Source organism: Eriocheir sinensis, chromosome 27 (genome assembly GCF_024679095.1).
Source record: "Eriocheir sinensis breed Jianghai 21 chromosome 27, ASM2467909v1, whole genome shotgun sequence".
Lineage (NCBI taxonomy): Eukaryota > Metazoa > Arthropoda > Malacostraca > Decapoda > Varunidae > Eriocheir > Eriocheir sinensis.
The window spans coordinates 8,465,256-8,488,324 of NC_066535.1; the positions used below are offsets into that span (position 1 = coordinate 8,465,256).

A 23,069-nucleotide genomic window follows, 5' to 3' on the forward strand; every position below is an offset into this window, starting at 1 on the left:
GTCTGTGCTTCATAAAACACAACCTACTTGAGGTGACACGGGTGGGGTATTTCTAGGGCTTCCGTTTTCAGTGTCTGTGCCCACAGCAATGGTTGTTATGATTTCTGGTGCTTCCTTATGTTCCCGGATCTCTTGGTTGTCATTCTTGGGAGAGTCTTTATACTTTAGCCCACTAGGGTCACAAGTTGTCTCCTGTTCACAGCGCTCCATGCATTTTTTGTGGCAGATGACACCACATTCCCCACATTGGTAAGCATCTTTGAGCCAAATCTGAAAATTTATAAGTAGTGAAAACTGCTGCAAAAAATATTAAAATTTCTTCTCATGCACAAGATATTATAAAGACTGAAGCAAAAAATTACTGCATAGACAATAAACATTTCCCAATCCAACGATATAACAATCCAGAATCAAGCAAACCATTACTGCAAGAACAAAAACATTCTTCACACTGATATGCTGTCAAGTCAAATCTCAAATCTGAAAATTTGAGCTTTGAAAGATGCCTGTCAAAAATATGAACATTATTCATAGTATACAAGATGCAACTATATGAAATGCACCAAAAATTATTACATGAGCAAAGAACATTCCCCACACTGATTTTTCAAACAAATCTGAACATGAGTTTTAAATGATGGTTATCAAAATAACTGCCAATTTCCTGTAGTACATAAGATGCAACAATATGAAATGAGGCAAAAAAATTAACTTGGTAAAGCATCCATTCATTTCCAAGTATAACAATGATGTATGTCCCTGATCTTGAATACACACATAGGTTTGCCAACTTAGGGTTTGGGAGATATATACAGTTCTTTTAAAGTGGGCAAAAGCCTTTTTGAGGAATATAAAGGTTGTGCATCATGTGGGCATGTTGCGTGAGCAATGTAAAGAGGACTGTCAAGCACTGCAACAGGACCTATACAAGATATAGGAATGGAGTCATAGAAGATGGGAAATGGAATTTAACATCAGCAAAAAGAGAATTTTAGGTAATTATACATTGGGAAATAACAGCATCAAGAAAACATCAGTGGAAAAAGACTTGGGAGTTACTGTATCGGATAATTTGTCGCCAGAGAAACACCTAAACAGAATTGTAGGTGAGACATACAACCTGGAGAAATATAAAAGTTGCTTTTCAATATCTGGATGAGAAAATGATAAAGAAACTGATTGTAATCATGATACGTTCAAGGTTGGAATACACGGCAATAGTATGGTTCCAAAGTACAAAGACAAATATAAGGAAAAGAGAAAGGATTAAGGGGGCAGCATCATTTTGGTGTCTTCTTCTTCTGCCAGTTTCCAAGCTCCTGCCATGGCCTCATCTGTGTGTGTGTGTGTGTGTGTGTGTATTTACCTAGTTGTATTTATCTAGTTGTGAAATATAGGAGAGGAGCTACACTCGTACTATCCTGTCTCTATATCTACTATAATCCAACTTGGATTTAAAATCATGAATCGTCTTTGCATGGACCACATCTTTTTCCAGGCCATTCCAGGCCTCCACCACTCTTTGTGGGAAGCTATTCTTTTATATGTCTCTTCTACAGGCTTCCTTTTTCAGTTTCCATGGCCTCTTGATTTTCTTGTATCCCATGTTATTAGATCTTCTTTGTCCACTTTTTCCATCCCACTCAGCACCCTATATACTGCAATCAGATCTCCTCTCTCCCTCCTCTGTTCCAGTGTCAGTAGGTTCAGCTGCTTCAAATCTCTCTTCGCATGTTAAGTCTCTTTATCCTGGAACCAGCTTTGTTGCTGCCCCCTTAATCCTTTCTCTTTTCCTTATATTTGTCTTTGTACTTTGGGACCATACTATTGCCATGTATTCCAACCTTGAACGTATCATGATTACAATCAGTTTCTTTATCATTTCCTCACCCAGATATTGAAAAGCAACTTTTATATTTCATTCATTCACTCTATCCACACCCCACTTCCCAGCCACACCACCAATCTCCCTGTTTCCAGCCTTTGCATTCATGTCTCCTAACACAGAGTTCTTCTTTTGCTCTCAAAGGCTCTCAGTCACTGTTCTAAGGCAAAATTCCTTCATCTCACTCTTGCCTTTCTTTCCCTATTCATATACTGGCATATACTTTACTATACCTATCTTTCCCATCATCCACACAATCCTTGAGCCACATCACCCATGCCCATCCACTCCTGCCCACACACATGGGGAGGCCAATAATACACATCCCTCTACCTTCTTCCTCCCATACTTTTTTTTTTTTTTGCCATCAGCCAATTATGGCTATTAGGCCAGCTCCCATACTACTCTCCCCTCTACACCCTCCCACAGCTTCTCCCTGCCATCACTCCCACACTCCCACATACCACATCCTTTCAAATGTGTCTCTCACCTAGCACATCAATCCTTCCTTTCAGAAATTCATCTGTCATCTCCCTTCTCTTCCCTTTCTCATTCACTCCATTCACGTTTGCACATGCCACCCTAAGGAGCTCCTCCCTTCTTCCCCTCCTCCCCTTCCCTGGGACAGATGGAAACCCCCCTTCCTCCCATAGCCACTTTTTGTCCTCCATCAGAGGGACCACTGGCAACTGGCAGGGCTAGTGCAGTGCTCATTCCCAGAGGGAACCAGATCATCTGGAACCACCACCATCCTACAGAAAAAAAAAAAAGATATAAACCAATATCACCTAAAAACAAAGTACCAAAGGTACCCCCCCTCCCTTTTAGCTCCACAATATAATGATTAAAATTACTACACACCATATAAACAATACTAAAATCAAATTGTGGTGTAATAATAAGGTCACCTTGTGAATGCAGGGTAGGGCTTGGCTACCACAAATGTGGCTATGGTAGTCCAGCAAGGTGCTGCTAGTTTCCAACAACCTGATGCTTAGCTTCATACAGTGACACCTCCAACTCATTGGTTACGATACTGCCACTGAGCAATGCTCTCACCTCTCCTGCTCCCACTAAATCTTAAGTTACAATTTTCAACATCAATCATAATCAATCTCAAGGTAAGCTGAGTCTAATTCAGCCAATATTAACTTGAGTGGAGAGATGGTACTGGAGTAATTGAGCTCAGAAAAAATAACTAGTGCTCAGCCCTTACTAAAATTGCCCATAGGAGGCGTGTGAGAAAATACCCATGGCCTAGAAGTTTAAGACAAAGCATGATGATAGAAAAATCAGGCATTTACCTTCTTTCTGCAAAAGTTACACTGTGTGGCAGAGTGGAAGTGGGTTCTCTTGAAGTCATGGTTACGGTCCTCAGCAGCCTCGTGTATCGTGGGCACATCTTCATCCTCAGACAATGTGCAGTCTGTCAGGCTTTCATCTTCAGAGAGTGCATTCTTGTCAAGAACTACCCGACTAAGAGTATCACATCTGTGGATTATACATGGACCATGGAAAACATAAATAGGCAGCAAATTTATACATGAGCATGAAACATGTTAGACTGTGCAAATACTCAAAAGTAGTGTAGAGCAGAGTCCCAAATAATGTGAGATCAAATTGCACAATTAGAAAATAGCATGAGCTACAGAATATTCAATCAGAAATTTTCTAGTAAGCCAGCAGGTCTCAAGAGCCACAAGTCAGAGACAGAACTAAATGAAATTCAGTGAAAAAATAAATTGCACAAGCAAAAATCAAATAACATGGCCTGTATAGCACAGTATATTGAGTGGCAAAATTTCTAATAGCACAAACTCATGTTACCATTAAATCATCAAACTATCCTTAAGAGCTATGTGTAGTAGCACACAAAAACAATTACATTCTTATTCTTTCCATGACTTAAAAGTAACTTATATTATGTAATAAAATAAAACTATAACTATATGGAAACTACATACCTATCTTGGGGTTGGTATGTCAGTGAGAGCATCATATCCCCATAACAAAAGCTTGGGTTGAATCCTTTATGTAAGTTAAGTGGATCAGATGCCACTTCTGGGCACTTAGGATGAGGGGGATTCAAACTCAGAATCTTGATGGCATGCCCTTGGGTGTTGAGGGTTGTCTCCGGGATGAGAGAGATGAGCGGCAAGATTACATAGCCCACTAATGTGTCTTCTGTCAAACCACCTGCCACATTTTCACTTGCAGTCTTCAGTTTTTCATTTTCACTGTTCTTTCTCCTATCCTTCTCATTGTCCTTTAGTTTGCACTTTTCTCGAGTTTCCTTTAGTTTTTCAGGTGGTAGGCCAAAATCTTCTTTTGAGTTAGAAATACTTCTACTCCAAACAGCTACACACATGTATTTATTTTCTTCCTCTAACCAAAACTCAAAATCACTATCAAATGAAGGATCCTGGAAAAAAAAAAAAAAAAAAAAAAAACCTATTATTATTATTATTATTATTATTTTTTTTTTTTTTGCATAGCAGCTTTATACTAACACATAAGTACACACACAAGAATGAGACTAAGAAATTTAATATAGTGCAGAAATAATTTGGGAATATCAGTTTTCACATTGTGGCTGGGTCACCTACTAAAAAGGTATCATGATAACTTTCAAGCATTACTCTCTAGCAAGGATGGTAGCACAGCGATTCTGCTACCCCATTAATGAGGTTGGAGATGGGACAACTGTTTCAATCTCCATTTATATATACTGTACTAGTATAAACAGGTATACATTATAAAAAATATAAGTATAAGTATGTGTGTTCCTGCTTTCCTATAATTTTTGAGGATAGCCGGAAGCTCATAATGTCCCATATTTTGCCGCATCATTTCATATAACTCTTCAAACCTAGGCATATTTTTGACACTGAGTTTATCTAGGAGAGAATTCAATTCAATACTTGTTGGCTTTGTAAGACTGAATTATCTTCTTTAATTCTTTTATTGAATGTGTGTGTGAGTGTACGCACGTATTTACCTATTGTAATATAAAGGGCTAAAGCTACACTTGCAAGGTTCTATTTCCATATATATCTATATTCATCTAATTTTTCCTTAAAGCTTCTTATACTTTTTGCTTCCTCTTCCTCATTTAATTTGTTCCAAGTGCCTTTGTGCTTCTGTAAGGAAAGCTGCATCCAATAGACATGTTCCCTCCCTCAATTTTTTGTCATGACCCGTTAGTTCTCTGTCTTCACTTCTCCCTTCAGCGTTAGGTCATTATTATCTGATTTTGCCAGGTCATTTACAAGTTTATATAATGTAATTAGGTCACCTCTTTCTTTCTTCCAGGGTTAACAACTGAACTTCTTTTAATCTTTCTTCATAGGTAAAGTTCTCCAGTTCTGGTTCCCTCTTGGTAGCTATTCCTTGTATCCTCTCTAATTTCTTACAGTGTGTGTGTGTGGGGGGTTGTTTGCATTCGCTATTTCACCTTAATCTATACAACCTTAAGCTGGGTTCACACATAGCTGATTTGTTGTCCCGTTCGGCCCATTCTGTCCCAACCAGTGAAGACGGGACAAAATATGTGGCTTCGTGGCCATGGTCGCTGGTAAACGTGGGTGGGTGTGTGGGGTTGCCACCGAATGGCAGGAAGTGGGAAGCGGGCCAATGTTTTTAGCGTGTTCAAAAAATTTTGGGCTAGTTGGGACTGGACGGAACAGTTGGAAGAAATTGGCATAGGACAGGATAACAACGCCGTCAGGCAGGGTCAGACACCACCAGGCAGGGATGAGGCTCCGACTGGTAGCATCAGGCGGGATGGAAACTGCAAGGTTGCATCACGTGGCAATGCTGCCAAGAAGCATTGTGCCGGTGCCCGGCCAACTAGCCGGCGAGCAGTCGTCCTCAGTCACCTACAGGAGCACCATGCCTCACAAAAAGAAACGCCCACAAATGATCTCGTTCTAAATATTTTCTAGGTCAGGACAGAATGGAAGTGATTGAGATGCATAAGTCAGCTATGTGTGAACCCAGCCTTATACACTTCATACTTACACAGCTGCCATCAATGAAAGGTGTCTGTAACAACTTCACCTGTCCTTTACTTTTCCCTCCATACTTCTTGCATCCTCTCTTCTCTGAATTAATAATATTCATTAAAATTTCTGATGAGGTTGGAGTTCCGGCTTTACTACTGTGGGTGGAGGGAGGCCTCTCGGTGGACTGAGGTCCAGGAAAACTCTGAACAGAAGTGTAAACTGGAGATTTGTCTTGATTGAAACTAGAGACAGCCCTTGGAATGGTCTTAGAAGCAGCAGATGTCATTGGAGATTTGTCTTGACTCAGAACAGCAGGTCTGGGGTCGATGGAGAGTGTGTGCAGGTCTAATAGTTTGCGCTTCATTTCAGGACTGTTGTTGTGGCTGGAGTCTGGTGTTGATCGGCCGCTTCCGCTGATTTCACCTGAAAAAAAGCAAAGTTTAGAAGCTGAAAAAAATAAATAAATAAATCATAAACTATACTACTATATAGCACTTGTTGTTTGAATGGACACATCAGAACTTTGAAAATAAATTTGCACTAGATAAAAAACTGACAACATTGCATTTTAATGGCTATATCTCTCAATATTGATATTCACAAACTTCAACAGCAAAAATATCAGATGTATCCACTATATTTTAGTGAGCTATCAGTGCACCTATGTTTTCCATTAGAGGTCAACAGCCTGTTTAGGTCTCTAACTTATATATTTATGACTACACAATTTTCAACGTCTCGGAAATATCTGCAAATCTGGGTATTCAGATTAATAACTAGGGCCCAACTTTACATGCCTATCCAATAATATCCAAACCCAACATGAAAATAAGGATAATAATGGTAATGGCCCCAGTGTGTTTTCTAAACTAAAATGCTTGAAATCTTTGAACTTTTGGGATTGCAAAATTTTCAGAAATGGCATCTATTGAATAGATAACCTAGTTTTTAAGTGAAAACTGTGAAGAGAATTAAATTACAGAAACTGAAATACATAGACAGTTGCAGCCAGTGGCTATTTTTAAAACATTTGCACATTCAATCCCGAGTGAAATATGTACAAAGAGAATAGCCTTATAAATCTGTATAATCTCTTTCTTGTGGCCCTATATAATATGCTTGCTATAGTGAAGGCTCATTGTTACTTCAGTTTCAACAATAGTGACTAAGAGTTTAATACTGGTCATTTCAGATTTAGAGGCTCATTATCCTTTTTTTTCTGTTTACATACAAGTAGTTATGCTTCATATGTTTTCTTGTAGTTGTATTGTAGTAAAATGTAATTTCAACAAAGAATATAGTTAAAATTATTGATAAACATGCCACAGACTATAATGGTGTGGAAATAATACAAGAATTCTAGACAGGGCAAATGCATTTTAGCAATAAAAACAAAAATATATGCATAATACTATTTTTTGATAACTGGAAATAGTTTGATAAAGTACACGAATCATTACAAAAATATACTCCACAATTGAAAAACTATATTCACTGCTCAGAACATAATTTAGAGTAGAATAACCATGAATTCTCAAACAGTATAAGTATTGTAACATTCAGAAAATACAGTGTTCCCTTATTTTTCACAGTTGTTGTTCTTGACATCCCTGCGAATGGCCCAAACCACAAATATTCATACCGCTCTCAAGCTTGTCCAGGATCACTTTTCTTTCAGTGTCATTACTTTTCTGCTTCTCTTGAATACCTTGCCATCTTTTCTGTAAGTATTTGTCTTTGACATGGCTCAACTATGTCTGGAAGCCATGTGGAGAGCACATGATAAGGGCCATGAAAATAATAGCAACACTGATGACCATTTAGGACACAACGCAACTGAAGAATAAGGTGACAGCATGGGCCCCCTGTAGTGTTTGTTTACACTGCTGCCATATGCATGGAGGGCATTTCAAATTTGTTGCATATTTACAAATATTTCACATTTATATTTTTCTAAAATAACTCGCAAATAATAAATCTGTGAATAAAAAGGGAACACTGTACAACTAACAAAACTAATTTATACTCAAAATAAATAAAGGCACAAGGCTGAGCCATTGTTGATGCTACATTTACCAACTATATCACAAATGATTTTCCTTCCACTATTATCCACACTCTAAATCCTCAACTACTCTTGGTAGACTTGTTTCCCTCATTGCATGACAATGCCAACTATGCAGAACATTTGATTTTTCTTTCACTGCAATCTTATGTTACTGTGATCAATATCTTTAGCCTATCATGCATATATTATTCTCACTTCACAATAATATAATAGCATGTTTCTGCTCCTATGTTTACATTTTCTTTTGTTTTCTTTTAGTTCTGCCTTTCCCCTTGTGTTTTTAGTACAAATGTACAACCAGTTTATCTAAAACTGCACCATGATAACCTCCTTCTAAGCTTTAGCATATCACTTATATCAAAATTATAATATTCGTTCTCATCTCTTTTCATGAATGAAATTTTCATGATTACCTTTACTTTACTACACATTATTAAAAACACAGTGCACTTTTAATTCTTTAGTGAACTTTCTTATAGAATGGAAACTTCTAAGTTAAGCAGATTTTGAAGCAAAGAAATTGAAACCCACATGCAGTACTTTGAGCCTGGTGCAGCATTATTGCTGTTCATGCACTACTGTCATCACTCACCGTTTTACAACCTTTTAACAATATTTTTCCAACTGGAAGTTATTTATAGAAAAGAGAGATATGAATTACCATTGTTCTCATACATAGCATCACAATATACATATTCCAACCCTCAACAGATTTTAAATCACAGAACATTTTTACTGACAACAGTTTTGTTGATATTTTCATGTTATGACTAAATGCTTTAGCAGACACTTTTGAATATTTTTGCCACATCATGTGTATAAGGATGGCAGAAACTATAGGTGATGCTAGTACTTGTAGGAAAAAGCACAAAAATTTTGCAGTTCTGGAGAGAGCAGCATCGCTAAGAAACTGAAGAGAAACTTTCTTAAGAACTTTGTGTGAACTGGAAGTATTACTTGACTTGACTGAACTACTTGTATGGTTTATCCCCAAAACACCATTTTGAACTTTGCCATTTATGATGTATTCACACAACATAATATGTTCATACAGTCTTTAACATGGCAGACCCCACCATCCATCACTTGCCTGGCTCCATGAGTGCTGGACTAGAGAGTTCCAAGTGCATCTGATTGATAAAATACAGTAGATCGTTGATTTAATGTATATTCATTTACAATTTTTTTATTTAATGTGACACCTTCAGTTATGAACATCAAATTGATTAAATGCAGTCTTCATAGTTTCATTTAACCTACGTTGAACTTGGCCTCTAAGACTTTCCCACACACCCATTGTCATCATTAGATTATTCCAATAATTTGAGAACATTGCTATCCAAGCAACATGAAGACTACATACTACTTGTTGATAAATCAACTTGCCAAACAAGGAGATGCAATTCCTGTTTGGTTGCAAATGCTTGCAATTCCTGTTTGGTTGCAAGTGCTTATGTTAAAGTTATGTAATATTTAGTTTGGGGGCATATGCTAAGCTGTGTGTAGCCTCGGTGGTCATCTCTATCTCATTAGCCCTTGAGCCTATGGTGGATAAGATCCCAGTATCCCAGGACACAAGGAAAGTGTGACTACACTTAATACAGTTTGCTTTCCCCAGGTACCAATTTATCAGCCAGCCCAAAGGGGAGGATGAACAGCTGGGTGAGGCCCTGACTGCCTTGGGCCAGGATTGAACCCAAGCTCATGGATGTGTAGCAAGGCATGCTAACCACTACACTGCAGAGGCACCATAATTCTCAGGACTGGACCACTAACAACTTCCTAAAACCAAAGGTATATGAATGTTTATTTTACAGTCTAAACCAGCATTAAAATCAAGAAAGTAAATAATTATATAGAGGAGGAAGCGTATGGTAGAGTGTGGGAGGGGAGGCAAACAAGTCAGGAGTGGGTAAAGATACTGTAATAGTGTAACCTTGGAAATGGCCACCACACTCACAGCAGTTACTTGCAATTTGATGGACCACTTCATATCCTGTAGATTTATCTGCATTAATCAGTGAGTGAATGTTTTGTTATGTTTCAACTAAACATATTGATATAATTATTTACTTAATAATGAAAGTCATTCTGAATCAAGTTGCTTTCTATTTTCTCAAGCAATAAAACATAAAAACCAGTACAAAATCTCTCTCTATTGAAATTAACGTTCTACTGTATAGTATATATGAATCACCATATATATATATATATATATATATATATATATATATATATATATATATATATATATATATATATATATATATATATATATATATATATATATATATATATATATATATATATATATGAGGGTACAGTGCTGGGAGTTGTGGAGAGATTAGAGGTAGAAGGAAAGAGACCAGTTGGTAGACCTAGGAAAACATGAAGAAGGTGTATACAGGAAGACTTGGCATTGATGGGATTGGATGAACATCAGGCAGAAGACAGAGTAGAATGGAGGAGAGCCATAAAGCGTCCAACCGCTTAGGAAGAGTGAAAACGGACGTTAAACAAAATGATGATGATGATGATATATAAGTGTGTGTATTTACCTAGTTGTGACATACGGGAAAAGAGCTACGCTCGCGCTGTCCCGTCTTCATATCCGCTCTTGTCCAACTTTTCCTTAAAATCATGAATGTTTCTTGCACAAACCACTTCCTCCTCCAGCCTATTCCATAGCTCAAAGCTTCTGTTTGAGAAGCTAAACTTTTTCACATCTCGCCTACACGTGGTCGCCCTCAACTTCATTCCATGTCCTCTCGTTTCTCTCTCGTTCCACACACACAGGTCCTCTCTGTCCAAATGTTCCACTCCGCTCGCCACCCTGTACACCGCTATCAGGTCTCCTCTTTCTCTTCTTCTCTCCAGGGTTGTGAGCCCCATGCTATTGAGTCTCTCCTCATAAGTCCGATCTCTAAGTTCCGGTACCATCTTAGTTGCCACTCTCTGCACTCTTTCCAGCTTTCTTAAGTTCTTCTTTTCGTGATGAGACCAGACCACTGCGGCATACTCCAACCTTGGCCTTATCATTGTAACTATTATTTTCTTCATCATCTCCTCGTGTGTGTGTGTGTGTGTGTGTGTGTGTGTGTGTGTGTGTGTGTGTGTGTGTGTGTATATATATATATATATATATATATATATAAATATATATATATATATATATATATATATATATATATATATATATATATATATATATATATATGTACAGTACCCTCCTGCAGGCGCGGATCCAGGAAAAAAGTAGTTTTTTATTTCCGGAGGGGATTTTTGCGGGTGGATGGGCAATTGGCATTACCAGTTCGCCATTCTCGGCAGTCTTGCTCCTCAATAACTGGTGGACTGCCCTAAATCAATGGGCATATCGACCTGGACTTGGTGCCAAGGCATTCCTTGGCGGCCAGTGTTCCTCTTCGGATCCGAATGAGATGGCCGATTTCTCTGAGAAAAAACATTGTTATAGCCGCAGCACGCTTTTGAGCTAGTTTTCCTGTATCCGCTCAGGATCATGGGCCCCCTGGGCCCCCCCTTTGATCCGCCAATGCCCTCCTGAGTTTCACGGTATCTGAGTTTTGTGACCCTCAAGTTTCCCACTTAGTCCGAAATTCTTATCATCCCAACTTCCGCGCATAATCGCTCCAAGTTTCGCGCTGCTTTAACATGTACGGGTCACGTCTACTTACCATCGGCATCATGCGCGCTGCCTTAGACTCCCTCACTTGGGTGACCATGTTGATATCCATCACCTCTCTATGCTAGTGATCACAAAGCTTTCGTTTCATCGTAGTTAGAAGCGCACTAAGGCAGAGAGGCCGCTGATTGGATGAGCACTGTCAATGACGTCATCAGACTCACAGCAAATCATAAGCGTTTTTTCAGGACTGTCAGCCAATCATAAGGCAGCCGCCTTCAGCTGCAGCTTCAAAACGACTTGTTCTCTTCCCGTTTTCTTCCTTTTTCCTTCATAATGAAACATAATGGCTCTATAATGTTTCTTAGACTATATTTACTTTTTCCCCACTTTTTACTTCTAATTGATTTAGGCATTTATGTTATAATTAAAGGTTTTCATCTTTTTAAGGTGAACTGTGCTAAATGGTGGTCTGGGAACTTATCTCGTTGTTTGCTTCACATTTACGTCAAGGAAACTCTGCTTTTCGACGGCTTGTTATCTATGAATATACTTAAGGGGAAGAAATAGATGATAAGAAGGAGATTGAGGCAAGAAGAAAGTAAAGGAAAATGAGGGGCAGATTATGACAGGACCAAAGGACGGAAGGGAGGAACAAGGGTAAGTTAAGATTGTTTTGCTCTATCTGGTGAACGCTTTAGATATTAAGGATGAGAAGATAAAAAAAAACAAGACAAAATGAGTAGGGCAGAGACATGCTGATCCTCATTGACAGCGCTGACTTTTGGTCAGTGACAGCCGATAAACTCGGTCTGTCGGCTCCCTCTTCATGGGCTGTCACCCGACAAAGGTCCATGGTCTCTCTATGGAGGAACAAAATCTAGAGATGGATGGATGAATGGATGAGGAGGTAGGAATAAAGGGGAAGGAAGGATAGAAGGGAGGAGGAGGGAGGATTGGCAGTCCCGGGCGGCGGTATCATACCACTCACACTTCTCAAATCTCTCAGAATAAATATATCCACATTTTATAAAGGAATTGGCTTCTTTTACTCAAAAAGTTATATTTCAAGTTGAGAAACACGATTTATAAGTATTATGATAGTATTGTCAGCATTTACTACACTTCTGAAGCTGTAGCACGTTATTGGACAAGAAATTTATGTCACGCAGCGTGACAAAAGAGCTTTGAGAATGCGGGCATTAGCACGGTGGACAACATATAGTAGCCAGCACGCCTCGTGACATTATCAATGTTTTGTGAATACACGCATTAAGGCGATTAACAACATACACAGTATCCTCTCGAGTTTCGCACTATCCGAGTTTTGTGATCCTCGAGTTTCGTGCAGTCCTAAATTCTCACCATCCCGACTTTCTCGCATTACCGTCCCAAGTTTCACACTGCTTTGACATGTACGGGTCACGTTTACCTACTGTTGGCGTCATGCGCGTTGCCTTAAAAGTCACACTGGCCGTTTTCATCCAACAATTGGGGCTACGGGCAACTGCACGTATGCCCAACCAGGAGCGAGTTGTCAGTTGTCCGTACGAATGAAAAAGGTTTTGGGTACAAGCGTGGGTACGTGGATACCGCGCAGCTGTATGTAAACAGACAGACGACGGCAGTGGCTGAGGAGTGAGGAGCAGTGGAAGATGGTCCCTAAGAGACTTGTAAAGTGGCCTGGTAGAGCTGCTTTGTTTACTATTTGATTGATAAGACATGATGGCGGTGGTCCACTACGCTGGCTGGTGTTGCGAGAAATATCTCCTCGCTGTAATAAGACGTTCTGCTATTCACCACGCATGCGCGCTGGGGGAATACACAGCAGGAAAAAACATTAATTTGCCTGGTTTTGTTCTAGTTTGTCCACTTGTGATCTTTGTGAGCGCTGAGTGAAATATAGAAACTGTAAGCAAGTTGAACTTCTCTGCGAGCTATTTCGCAGCTGCGGCAGTGGGCGGCGGCGGGTGCACGTACAACAGGCATTAAAAAGTCAATCATTATATTAGTGATTTAATGATTTTCAACAGAAACTGTCAGCAGATTATTTCATAACACACCGAAAACTACCAGAAAAAATAGGTTCATCCAACAGTGTCCCACGGGTGACGTTCTGGAAATTTACCCAGTTCTCTGACGAGGTTTGGAGAAACTCTACTGTCCTCCCGTCTTTGAAGCCACAATCGTGCCCACAACCGCTTCTTCCTTTCATTTAACTGCAGCAACAAGTCCATAACTTGGGTAATGGCTGCACAAGCCGCGACAGCCCTTACTTTAGCAGACGACACCACGTGGATACAAGGCGACTGCTTTGTTTACGGGCAACCGACCTTGGCTGTGTGTGACGCACATCCAGAAAAGTTGGAGTTGCCAGTTGCCCTTACCGCCAATGCAGTTGGAGGAAAAAGGCCCAATTTGACACTAGCACCTTTTGACTCCCTCAGTTGGGTGACCGTGTTCACCGTGTTCACACGTGCTGGGGCGGGATTCACAGAGATGCGTGCTAATGGGCTGGTATAAAAACAACGAACTATCGATTTAACTATCACTGTTAACTTCTGAACAAAGCTTTCGTTTCGTCGTTACTTTTGCAGGCCGCACAGGGCGACTGCTTTGTTTACGTTGCGGATATGGGCAACTGACCTTGGCCGTGTGTGACTGACACCCGGAAAAGTTGGAGTTGCCAGCTGCCCCTACCGCCAATGCGGTTGGAGGAAAAAGGCCCAGTGTGACACCAGCTTATGGACAACTGACAACTCGCTCCCAGTTGGGCGCATGGATCACCGTGGTTGCCCGTAGCCCTAACGGTTGGAGGAAAACGGCCAGTGTGACACTGCCTTAAGGCAGCTAGGCTGCTGATTGGGTCAGCGCCGTCGATGACATCATCGGACTCAGCGAATCACAAGCGTGTTTTCAGAACTGCCAGCCAATCGTAAGGCAGCCGCCTACCAACTGCGGCTTCAAAATGACCCATTCTCACTTCCCATTTTCTTCCTTTTACCAAGGTACGTATTTTGAGATAACAAGGGAGTAAAGTCGAAAAAAAAGTCATCTCCACGGGTCGGAACAAATAAGCACTTTTTCAGTGTTTTCAATACCCTGAGTTTCGCGATCCTCGAGTTTAGCACTATACCCTCGGAACAAAGCAAACGCGAAACTCGGGAGGGGACTGTTGTTGCTACCACGGAGCTTTGTGAATCACACTTTGTTGTTGAGGCCAGAAACTACAAACTAAACGCATTGTGAATCCAGCCCCAGGGATGGGATTCACAGAGATGTGCACTAATGGCCCGAGGGAAAACTAGGAACCACTGATTTAACTATCAACATTAACTTCAAATTCACAAAGCTTTCATTTCACCGTAGTTAGAGGCATGCTAAGGCAGAGAGGGCGCTGACTGGGTGAGTGCCATCAATGACGTCATCAGACTCAGCATTTCACAAGCATGTTTTCAGAACTGTCAGCCAATCATAAGGCAGGTGCCTTAAGCTGCAGCTTCAAGACAACCTGTTCTCTCTTCCCATTTTCTTCCTTTTTCCAAGGTATGTATTTTGAGATAACAAGGCAATAAAGTAGGAAAAAAGTCAGCTTCTCCACAGGTCAAAATAAATTGTGCTTTTTCTGTGTTTTCAATACGCCAAGTCTCGCGATCCTTGAGTTTAGTGCTATACCTTAGGAAGAAAGCAAGCACTAAACTCAGGAGGGTACTGTATATAATATAATATAATATAATATAATATAATATAATATATATATATATATATATATATATATATATATATATATATATATATATATATATATATATATATATATATATATATATATATATATATATATATATATATATATATATATATAAGGTGAAGACATCAAAATCAAAGAGACTGAATAAGATACTGACTGAATATTTTCTCTTAGGCTGAACACAAGCTTACAACAATAGCATGAAGAGATAAATAACATGCTCAATCATAAATTCAAGCTTTTTCAGAGAAATCGATGATAAACAAGTTGCAACATGCTGCATTCACTTTGATGGTAGGTGTGGAAAAGCTCCAACCCTAAGGAGGATATGGAGGCAACAATAAGAATGCAATGTACATATGCAAAACACTATGAAAGGTACTCCCTCTTTTGACACCAGTTCTCTTCACACATCATACTAATGGCAACCTTACAAAATAAGGTGTGCAGTTTAAGGAAAAATGGCTAATAGATAAAAAGATAAATGTAAGTACAGTATCTGTGGTAACTTACATGGAAAATTAAAAAATACATTGAGATAGTTTAGACATGTAAAGAGAATTTATTTATTTAACATTAAGTTTACGAAATAAATGCAGACTATATGTAACAAGAAATTCGGAGGGTAGGAACAAAAGTGTGTGCCAGAAAGAGTGCACAATGATGACTGCCACGACCACCCCTTCTAGGAGCATTCATGATCATAGGATCATCAAATGTGGGAAGACAGTCCAAGCAAACATAAATATATAGGGTATGTTTGCCAATTTATATGCATCTCGGCTGCAAATTTCATATCTCATATCTAGCTAAATCAGCTTCCTCTTGATTAGGAGTTCTGCTAGTTCTTTTCCCCCTCACAGATGCTAAGCTTATACGAGGACCTAGCATCTTGAATGGAGTATACATTTCATGTGTGGAGATGTTGCACACACACACAACCCTTTTGGGCAAAGTAGTCAAGGGCTTTTGCCTCATCAGCTCCTGTACTCCTACTATCAGTCTTCTATCTCTTAAAGTCTTCTGCAGTATTGTCTCTCTGTTCTCTATTGATATTTCCATGCTAAATACTCTTCTGAACTTGCCTCTTGCATGCCTCCACCACTCCCATAGCCCATCCCCAATAATAGACTTTCTACTCTAGCCCACACCTATGCTATCCAAATCCCTTGTGCAAGAATTATCTAGCACCTTCCTTTCATCCCTTGTGGTAGTAACCTTTGGAACAACCTTCCATTTTCTGCATGTCCTCCTCCTTATGACTTAAACTCTTTCTAGATGGGCATATCATGACACCTCAAAACCGAATCTAACAGTCCATTTGTTTGCTCCTACTTTTCTTTGTAGAAGCAGTGCTTAGTTTTTTTCCTTTCTGTGTGTGTGTGTGTGTGTGTATTTACCTAGTTGTGACATACGGGAAAAGAGCTACGCTCGCACTGTCTCGTCTCCATATCCACTCTTATCCAACTCTTATCCAACACATTGTAAATTACCCATATGAGGTGCATGTGGTGAGTCAGGAAGAGATGGAGAAAGCAATGACAGTAGTATGTATGAAAGGTTTAGGATGACTGTAGCAGCACAGGGAGTGGATTAAGGAGTGGTTGAATGGGTCAAATGTGGTGCTCTGAGATAGTTTGGATATATGATGAGAATGGATGATGACTATGAAGAGACTATGTAAGGACAGGAATTAGGGAGGGGGTGTTAGGGGGAGACCACCAGTGAAATGAATCAAAGGAGTGGACAGGCATTGGAGAGGGTTGGCTGGCAATGGATTGAGTGTGCTGAGAGAGTGCTGCTACAGGAGAACTTAAAGAGATGTTTCTGCTGTGGCCACTCCCTTGAGGGAACAGGGCATTGGAGACATAAACAGATAGATAGATAGATAGAAATAGAAGAATAGAATATGAAAATGATGGTTGATAAGGATATTTTACTATTTTTCTACCTCGGCTCAATTTTTCAGTGATTTTTTTTCCAAGTATGATAACTAATTTGAATTGTATACGAATTGGCAAACATACCCTATAAAGAGATACCTTTTTGTGTTGGGAATACCTTGATAATCAAATATTACAGAAAAAAAATGAAAACACAACAGTGAATGAAAGAGCATGAAATGTTGATGTGTTTACCATCACGTGTTGAGTTAACACGTTTTCTACTGGTGCGCTGCAGGACAGGAGAGCCTGGCAAAGAGCGGTGCTTAGCTGGCCGGCCTCCGTTGAAGGTACCCATTATTCCAGCAAGCAAATGAGAGGGACTAATAGCACGGGACCCTCCAGGCATTACATCATCATCAGTGCCAATCAGCATAGGCCCAGAGCTACCACTACTAGTGCAAGCAATAGTATTATTACTTACATTACAACTACCACCTCCACAACCACTAACACCACTGCGACTACTGATGCTGCTGCTGCTGATGCCACCTCCACCACCACTGTCACCACCCCTAATATTGCCAGCACCGCCACTGCCACTACTACCACTAGCAACGAAAGGAAAGAAGGTGTTTCCTCCCTCCTTCCCTCCTTTGTACTTATTACCATGACCACCACCACCACCACTACCACTACCACCACCACCACTAACACCACCACCACCACCACCACCACCACTCACTGTCACATTCCCACCCCCAAGAGCAGCACCAGTAAAATCACTTGTCCAAGCACATCCAGGTTGATGACCACTACTGGAGGTGTCTACCCAGGCACAAGATTTGTCTCCACTATAACTACAGCTGCTGGTGCAAGGTGCCACACTGGTGTGGGCACTGGAGTACACATGAAGTCTACCTGAAGCTTCTTCTCCGACAACTGCTGAAGAAGCATCTGAGCCCACAGTTTTGTGCTCAGGTAACATCTGAAGGGTCAGTTCACAGTTAATGAAGAGAAAAGTAAGTTAGTTTAACTACCATATTTTCAACATGTGACGCATCAAAATTTTAACATCAATAATGTTAAAAAATTGTTACCACAGAGTTACATACTGGAGTCCACGTCCCCTATCCCACTCCATTGTGCAAAGTGATGCCAGCAGCCTGCTGCAGTGGCTGTGAGTTTGCCCAGTTCATCCAAAACCGACGACTACAAACACCTCACTCCCACCCGATTTCCTAACCCCGCCATTCATTATTATGAAAACTGAGACCACCATTATCATTCTGTGGAAATTTTGCATCACATTAGTATAATATTGTAGCAATAATGTAAAAACGAATATATGAAAATCCGAGTTAAATGGAGTAGCACATAAATACTACTTATCGCAAATTGGGCTACTTTTGGGAACGAAAAAAACATGTTTTATATGACGTGTCAGAGGTGACTTCCCCAAATGCATATTTTCCCATAGGGTTATAGTCCCGCCGTTCGCGGTTTCGCGCATCGCGCCGAAGTCCGGGAACGAAATACCCGCGAACGGCGGGGGATGACTGTATTTTCACTTATTTCTCTTTAACACCTTAATACTCAGTTATTTTTCATTGAAATACTTATTTAAGCACAGATCCTGAATCTAAATGCTTTTTTGATTCTTTTCGTGTAGGTTACGTCCCATTGTAAAAATAAAGAGGGTCAAAACTACCTCAAAACAGAAGCTGTGATGGCGTTCATACGGTTGGCATTTGTTTACTTAGACCTGCCGCTCTCGCACAAACAAATGCTGAGGCAAATGAACACCATCACAGCACAGATTATGTCTTGAGGCAGTTTTGACCCTCTATATATTTTTACATTGGGACGTAACCTACACCAACGGAATCAGAAAAGCATGTAGATTCAGGATCCATGCTCAATAAAGTAATATGATGAAAAATAGCTGAGTACTAAGGAGTTGAAGGAAAATAAGTACAAGAAAATGTTTATGCACTACTTCATTTAACTCCGCTTTTTATAGTATGGTAAACCCTCAATATAACAGACCCACTTATAATGGATTTCGGATATAACGGACAAGGTCAGAGGGTCAGAAATCCACAGGGACCAACCGAGAATAGTTTTTAAACCACCCACCTCTGGTAACTACAACAGCTTCTGTTAGCCACCTGACCCTCCTCCCTTTATCTGCTGCCCCATCCTTCAGTTACCGTAGTCTTTTTCAGCCCATCTGATGAAATATTTTCCTCTTTGTGGTCTCCATTCAAATGAAGAACATATTTATACAAAAAAGTCTTATGCATCAATCCAGGACATAAATGTAATGGAAAATAGCCAAGTGTTTGTGAGTGTCAGTACTGGCACAAATTAAGGGGGTCGAGGGGGGCTAAGCCCCCAGTTAGATAGGTTAGGTTAAGTTATGTTTGGTTAGTAAATTTATTTGGCACTCAGTGTGGGGCGCGGAAATACGCAGCGTGGGACAGAACATGGAGGCGGCGTGCGTGGTCCAGTTCGCGGGCCGGTGTTGCGAGAAATACCTCCTTGCAGAAATAAGTTGCTCTGCTGTCCATCACGCATGAGCACTGTGGGAATACATGGCAGGAAAAGCATTAATTTGCCTGGTTTTGTTCTAGTTTGTCCACTTGTAATCTTTGTGAGCAGTGAGTGAAATGTAGAAACTGTAAGCAAGTTGAACATCTCTGCGAATTATTTTGTCGCTGCAGCTGTGGGCTGCGGCGGGTGTAACACAGGCATTGAAAAGTCAATCATTTAATGATCTGTGACAGAAACAGTTTACAGATTACTTCATAACACCCCGAAAACTATAAAAAAAAAAAGTTTTGTCTGCCAGTGTGAGATTGGCGCACTTATAAAATTTTACCCATACCCATAACAACAAGGCCCCCCTGCAGGGCCCCACTGCCAACCTGGCAGCCTCAGTGAATCGCAGTCCATTGCCAACTGTGCTGTGTGACTACACAGACAACGTGCACACAACATACACAATAAAAAAATCTATATACCTACGTTTATTAGGTTCGTCGGTATTATTTTACGTTTCCCCCCCCCGCTCATAACGGACTTTCGGCATTAGCGGACTAACGTCTCCCCCAATTAGTCCTTTGTATCGAGGGTTTACTGTATTTGTTTTTACATTATTGTTACAAATTTATGCTAATGTGATGCAGAATTTTCTCAGGTCGACAATGGTGGTTTCAGTTTTTCTTTATAATGAATGGTGTCAGGAATCCACGTGGGAGTGATGTGCGTGAAGTTGTTGGTTTTGGATGTATTGGGCACACTCACAGCCACCGGCCCAGTTCCAGAGGCGACACTTGCAGGGCCTTGGCGCACACTCGAGTATGTAACTCTGTGATCATTACAATTGGGGGGGGATTCGTAGATCCCAAGCTTAAACCCAAGCCAGGCCTTCACCATATAAGACACAGGCTGGTTTTGATGGTCAGATTATGAAAGAAAAATGCATCATATGCTGCAATATATGATAATTTTTGGAGATTAAGAAAATTCAATAGAGGAATACATCAACTGTTAGTTTAACAATACTGATGATAGTTTCAGCTACTCTATTGTGGCATCCAATAAGTTAGTTTAATTACACTGAGTCAGTGAGATAATGAAGACTCAAGTGGTGAAAGCAGCAACTAATAGTATTATATAATTATTTTGATTACTGTGGCATCCAATAAATGGTTGCATTAGAAAATATAATTCTGGAAACCAACATTGTGAGCAGAAAACAAAACCGAAAAAAAATAAAAATTAATAAGTAAACAAGAAATCAAGAAAAATGTGAGTAAGTGTTAAACTTTCCAAAAATGTGTAAATATAATTTCAACTCACCTTCTTTCCTTCAGAGTGAACTAGTCTCTTCACTCTTATAGTGATGCTGTTCTTGTCACCGTTGATATTGCACGTAGAGAATAATTTTACTGCCTGCTGGCCAGAGTTTAAAAATGTTCCATTAACAGCTAACACAACATCATTTTTTCGAAGGCCTGCAAGATGAGCTGGAGAGTTTTGCTGGACTGATTCTATAATCTGATGAAAAAATAAGGAAGGATGAAATATGGTATTGCAAGAAAGAGACAGAGGTAGTAGAAATATATACTATGCTAATACATTCAAATACATGACTAAAATATGCATCTTTATGTAAAAATCTATTATGAATGGTGCCATAAGAAAGGGCACCAAGTATGGCATAGCAAGACTAAGAGTGATAGGGGGGAGGAAGCAATACCTGAGTTCCCTCTTCTGAATTCCTCAGTAGGATTCCAACCGAAGAGCCTTGAGGACGTTTTAAAGAAACATCCTGAATGACCCACAAGCCTGAAGTCTTCTCAATAGCACAAACAACAGGAACCTCCGTCAATAACACAGTGCAGTACATCACCTCACCAACCAATGAAGCCTGCAAAGAATGAATCATGGTTAACCACTGTTTTGTGGATAACACAATTGTCTCCAGTCCTTTTACACTCAAGCTCTTTAGACAAAGGGTGGCAAGCAATCATTTTTTTTTTTAAATGAGAAGACTATAGTAAAAATTTAGCTCATCTATGTGAGCTATGAGTTATTCCTATGTGCTGCAATATTGGACCCTGTTAAGTATATAATCATAATACCTCAATTCACACTTCCATTAAACCAAAGACACTGATATAACCTGTTGCTGTCACAGCCTCTATTCTGGCCATGATGGCATTTGTGACTTTGTAATCCTACAGGACTAATACAGGGTACTGTGTACACACTGTACAGGGTACTTGTGTATAAAGTGATTACAGGGTACTGCATAAGTTAATCCCCAAGGTAATATTGTAGCCCCTTGATACACCATAAGTTTCAATAGTTTTATTCTCCATGACTATTTGCATCTCCCCCCTTTCTGGACACCTCAAGGAGTCTTTTCTGTGTATCAAAAAATATTTTGTTTCTCAGTTAATTTCCGACCCCCAAACTCAAGCAAATAAAATTATTGTACTAATCTCTTGACAATTTCTTGTGGTGAAATTTAGAAGTTGACAGATGGAATTATTGTAAAGTGGTGAGCATATCTCAACTTTACACTTTCTTAGCTGCATGATTAGATCAGTGAACTTAAAAAAACTAAACATTTCAATTACTACATCAATAGGGGCATATGGTGGGGGGGTGCACTGCCTTGGCCACCCTATGCCATTCAATGGATCAACTGTCATTGCAGGAATCATGCAAAGTTGCAGGAGACCCCAGAGTGTCTCATGAAACACTGCTGGCCTTAGTCTAGATGGCGGTCACCCAGCCTACCATCAGTCACCTTGCATTCGGTACCTCTGTGAAAGTGGCTGTCTCTCATAAGAATGCGCTCGCTCAGCCTGGGACGAAAAAGGACAGCATCTCAGTCCCAAAATGCCTCTGAGTATGATGTCACAAGGTACATAAGTGCTCGCAAACTAGGCCTACTTGAAACATGAAATTTTGATGGTAAGCCTCTAATATTAAAATAAGGTTATAGGTAATTAATTTCCATTATAATATTCACCATTCTCCAACAAAAATTTAAAGAAAGTAAATTAATAACTTGAAGAAATGATATTACTATGTTCAAGATCGTGACACCTGTGTTGATATAGCAGATTGTTTGGGGAGATAACGACACAAAGAACACCTCTCTCTCTCTCTCTCTCTCTCTCTCTCTCTCTCTCTCTCTCTCTCTCTCTCTCTCTCTCTCTCTCTCTCTCTCTCTCTCTCTCTCTCTCTCTCTCTCTCTCTCTCTCTCTCTCTCTCTCTCTCTCTCTCTCTCTCTCTCTCTCTCTCTCTCTCTCT

General features: G+C 40.0%; 1 protein-coding gene across 3 annotated transcripts in view; it reads right to left on the minus strand.

The window, feature by feature from the left end:
* The window catches only part of LOC127004073 (PDZ domain-containing protein 8-like), a 50,503-nt gene that overhangs the window by 10,937 nt on the left and 16,497 nt on the right, over nt 1-23,069 (minus strand). For all 3 annotated transcript variants that reach the window (XM_050871382.1, XM_050871381.1, XM_050871380.1), the window contains exons 7-13: nt 21,502-21,672; nt 21,102-21,299; nt 18,156-18,222; nt 5,906-6,312; nt 3,850-4,307; nt 3,190-3,376; nt 28-270 (exon numbers count right to left, since the gene is read on the minus strand). In XM_050871382.1, coding sequence (XP_050727339.1) covers nt 28-270; nt 3,190-3,376; nt 3,850-4,307; nt 5,906-6,312; nt 18,156-18,222; nt 21,102-21,299; nt 21,502-21,672 — 1,731 coding nt within the window. The remainder of the gene's footprint in view (nt 1-27; nt 271-3,189; nt 3,377-3,849; nt 4,308-5,905; nt 6,313-18,155; nt 18,223-21,101; nt 21,300-21,501; nt 21,673-23,069) is intronic.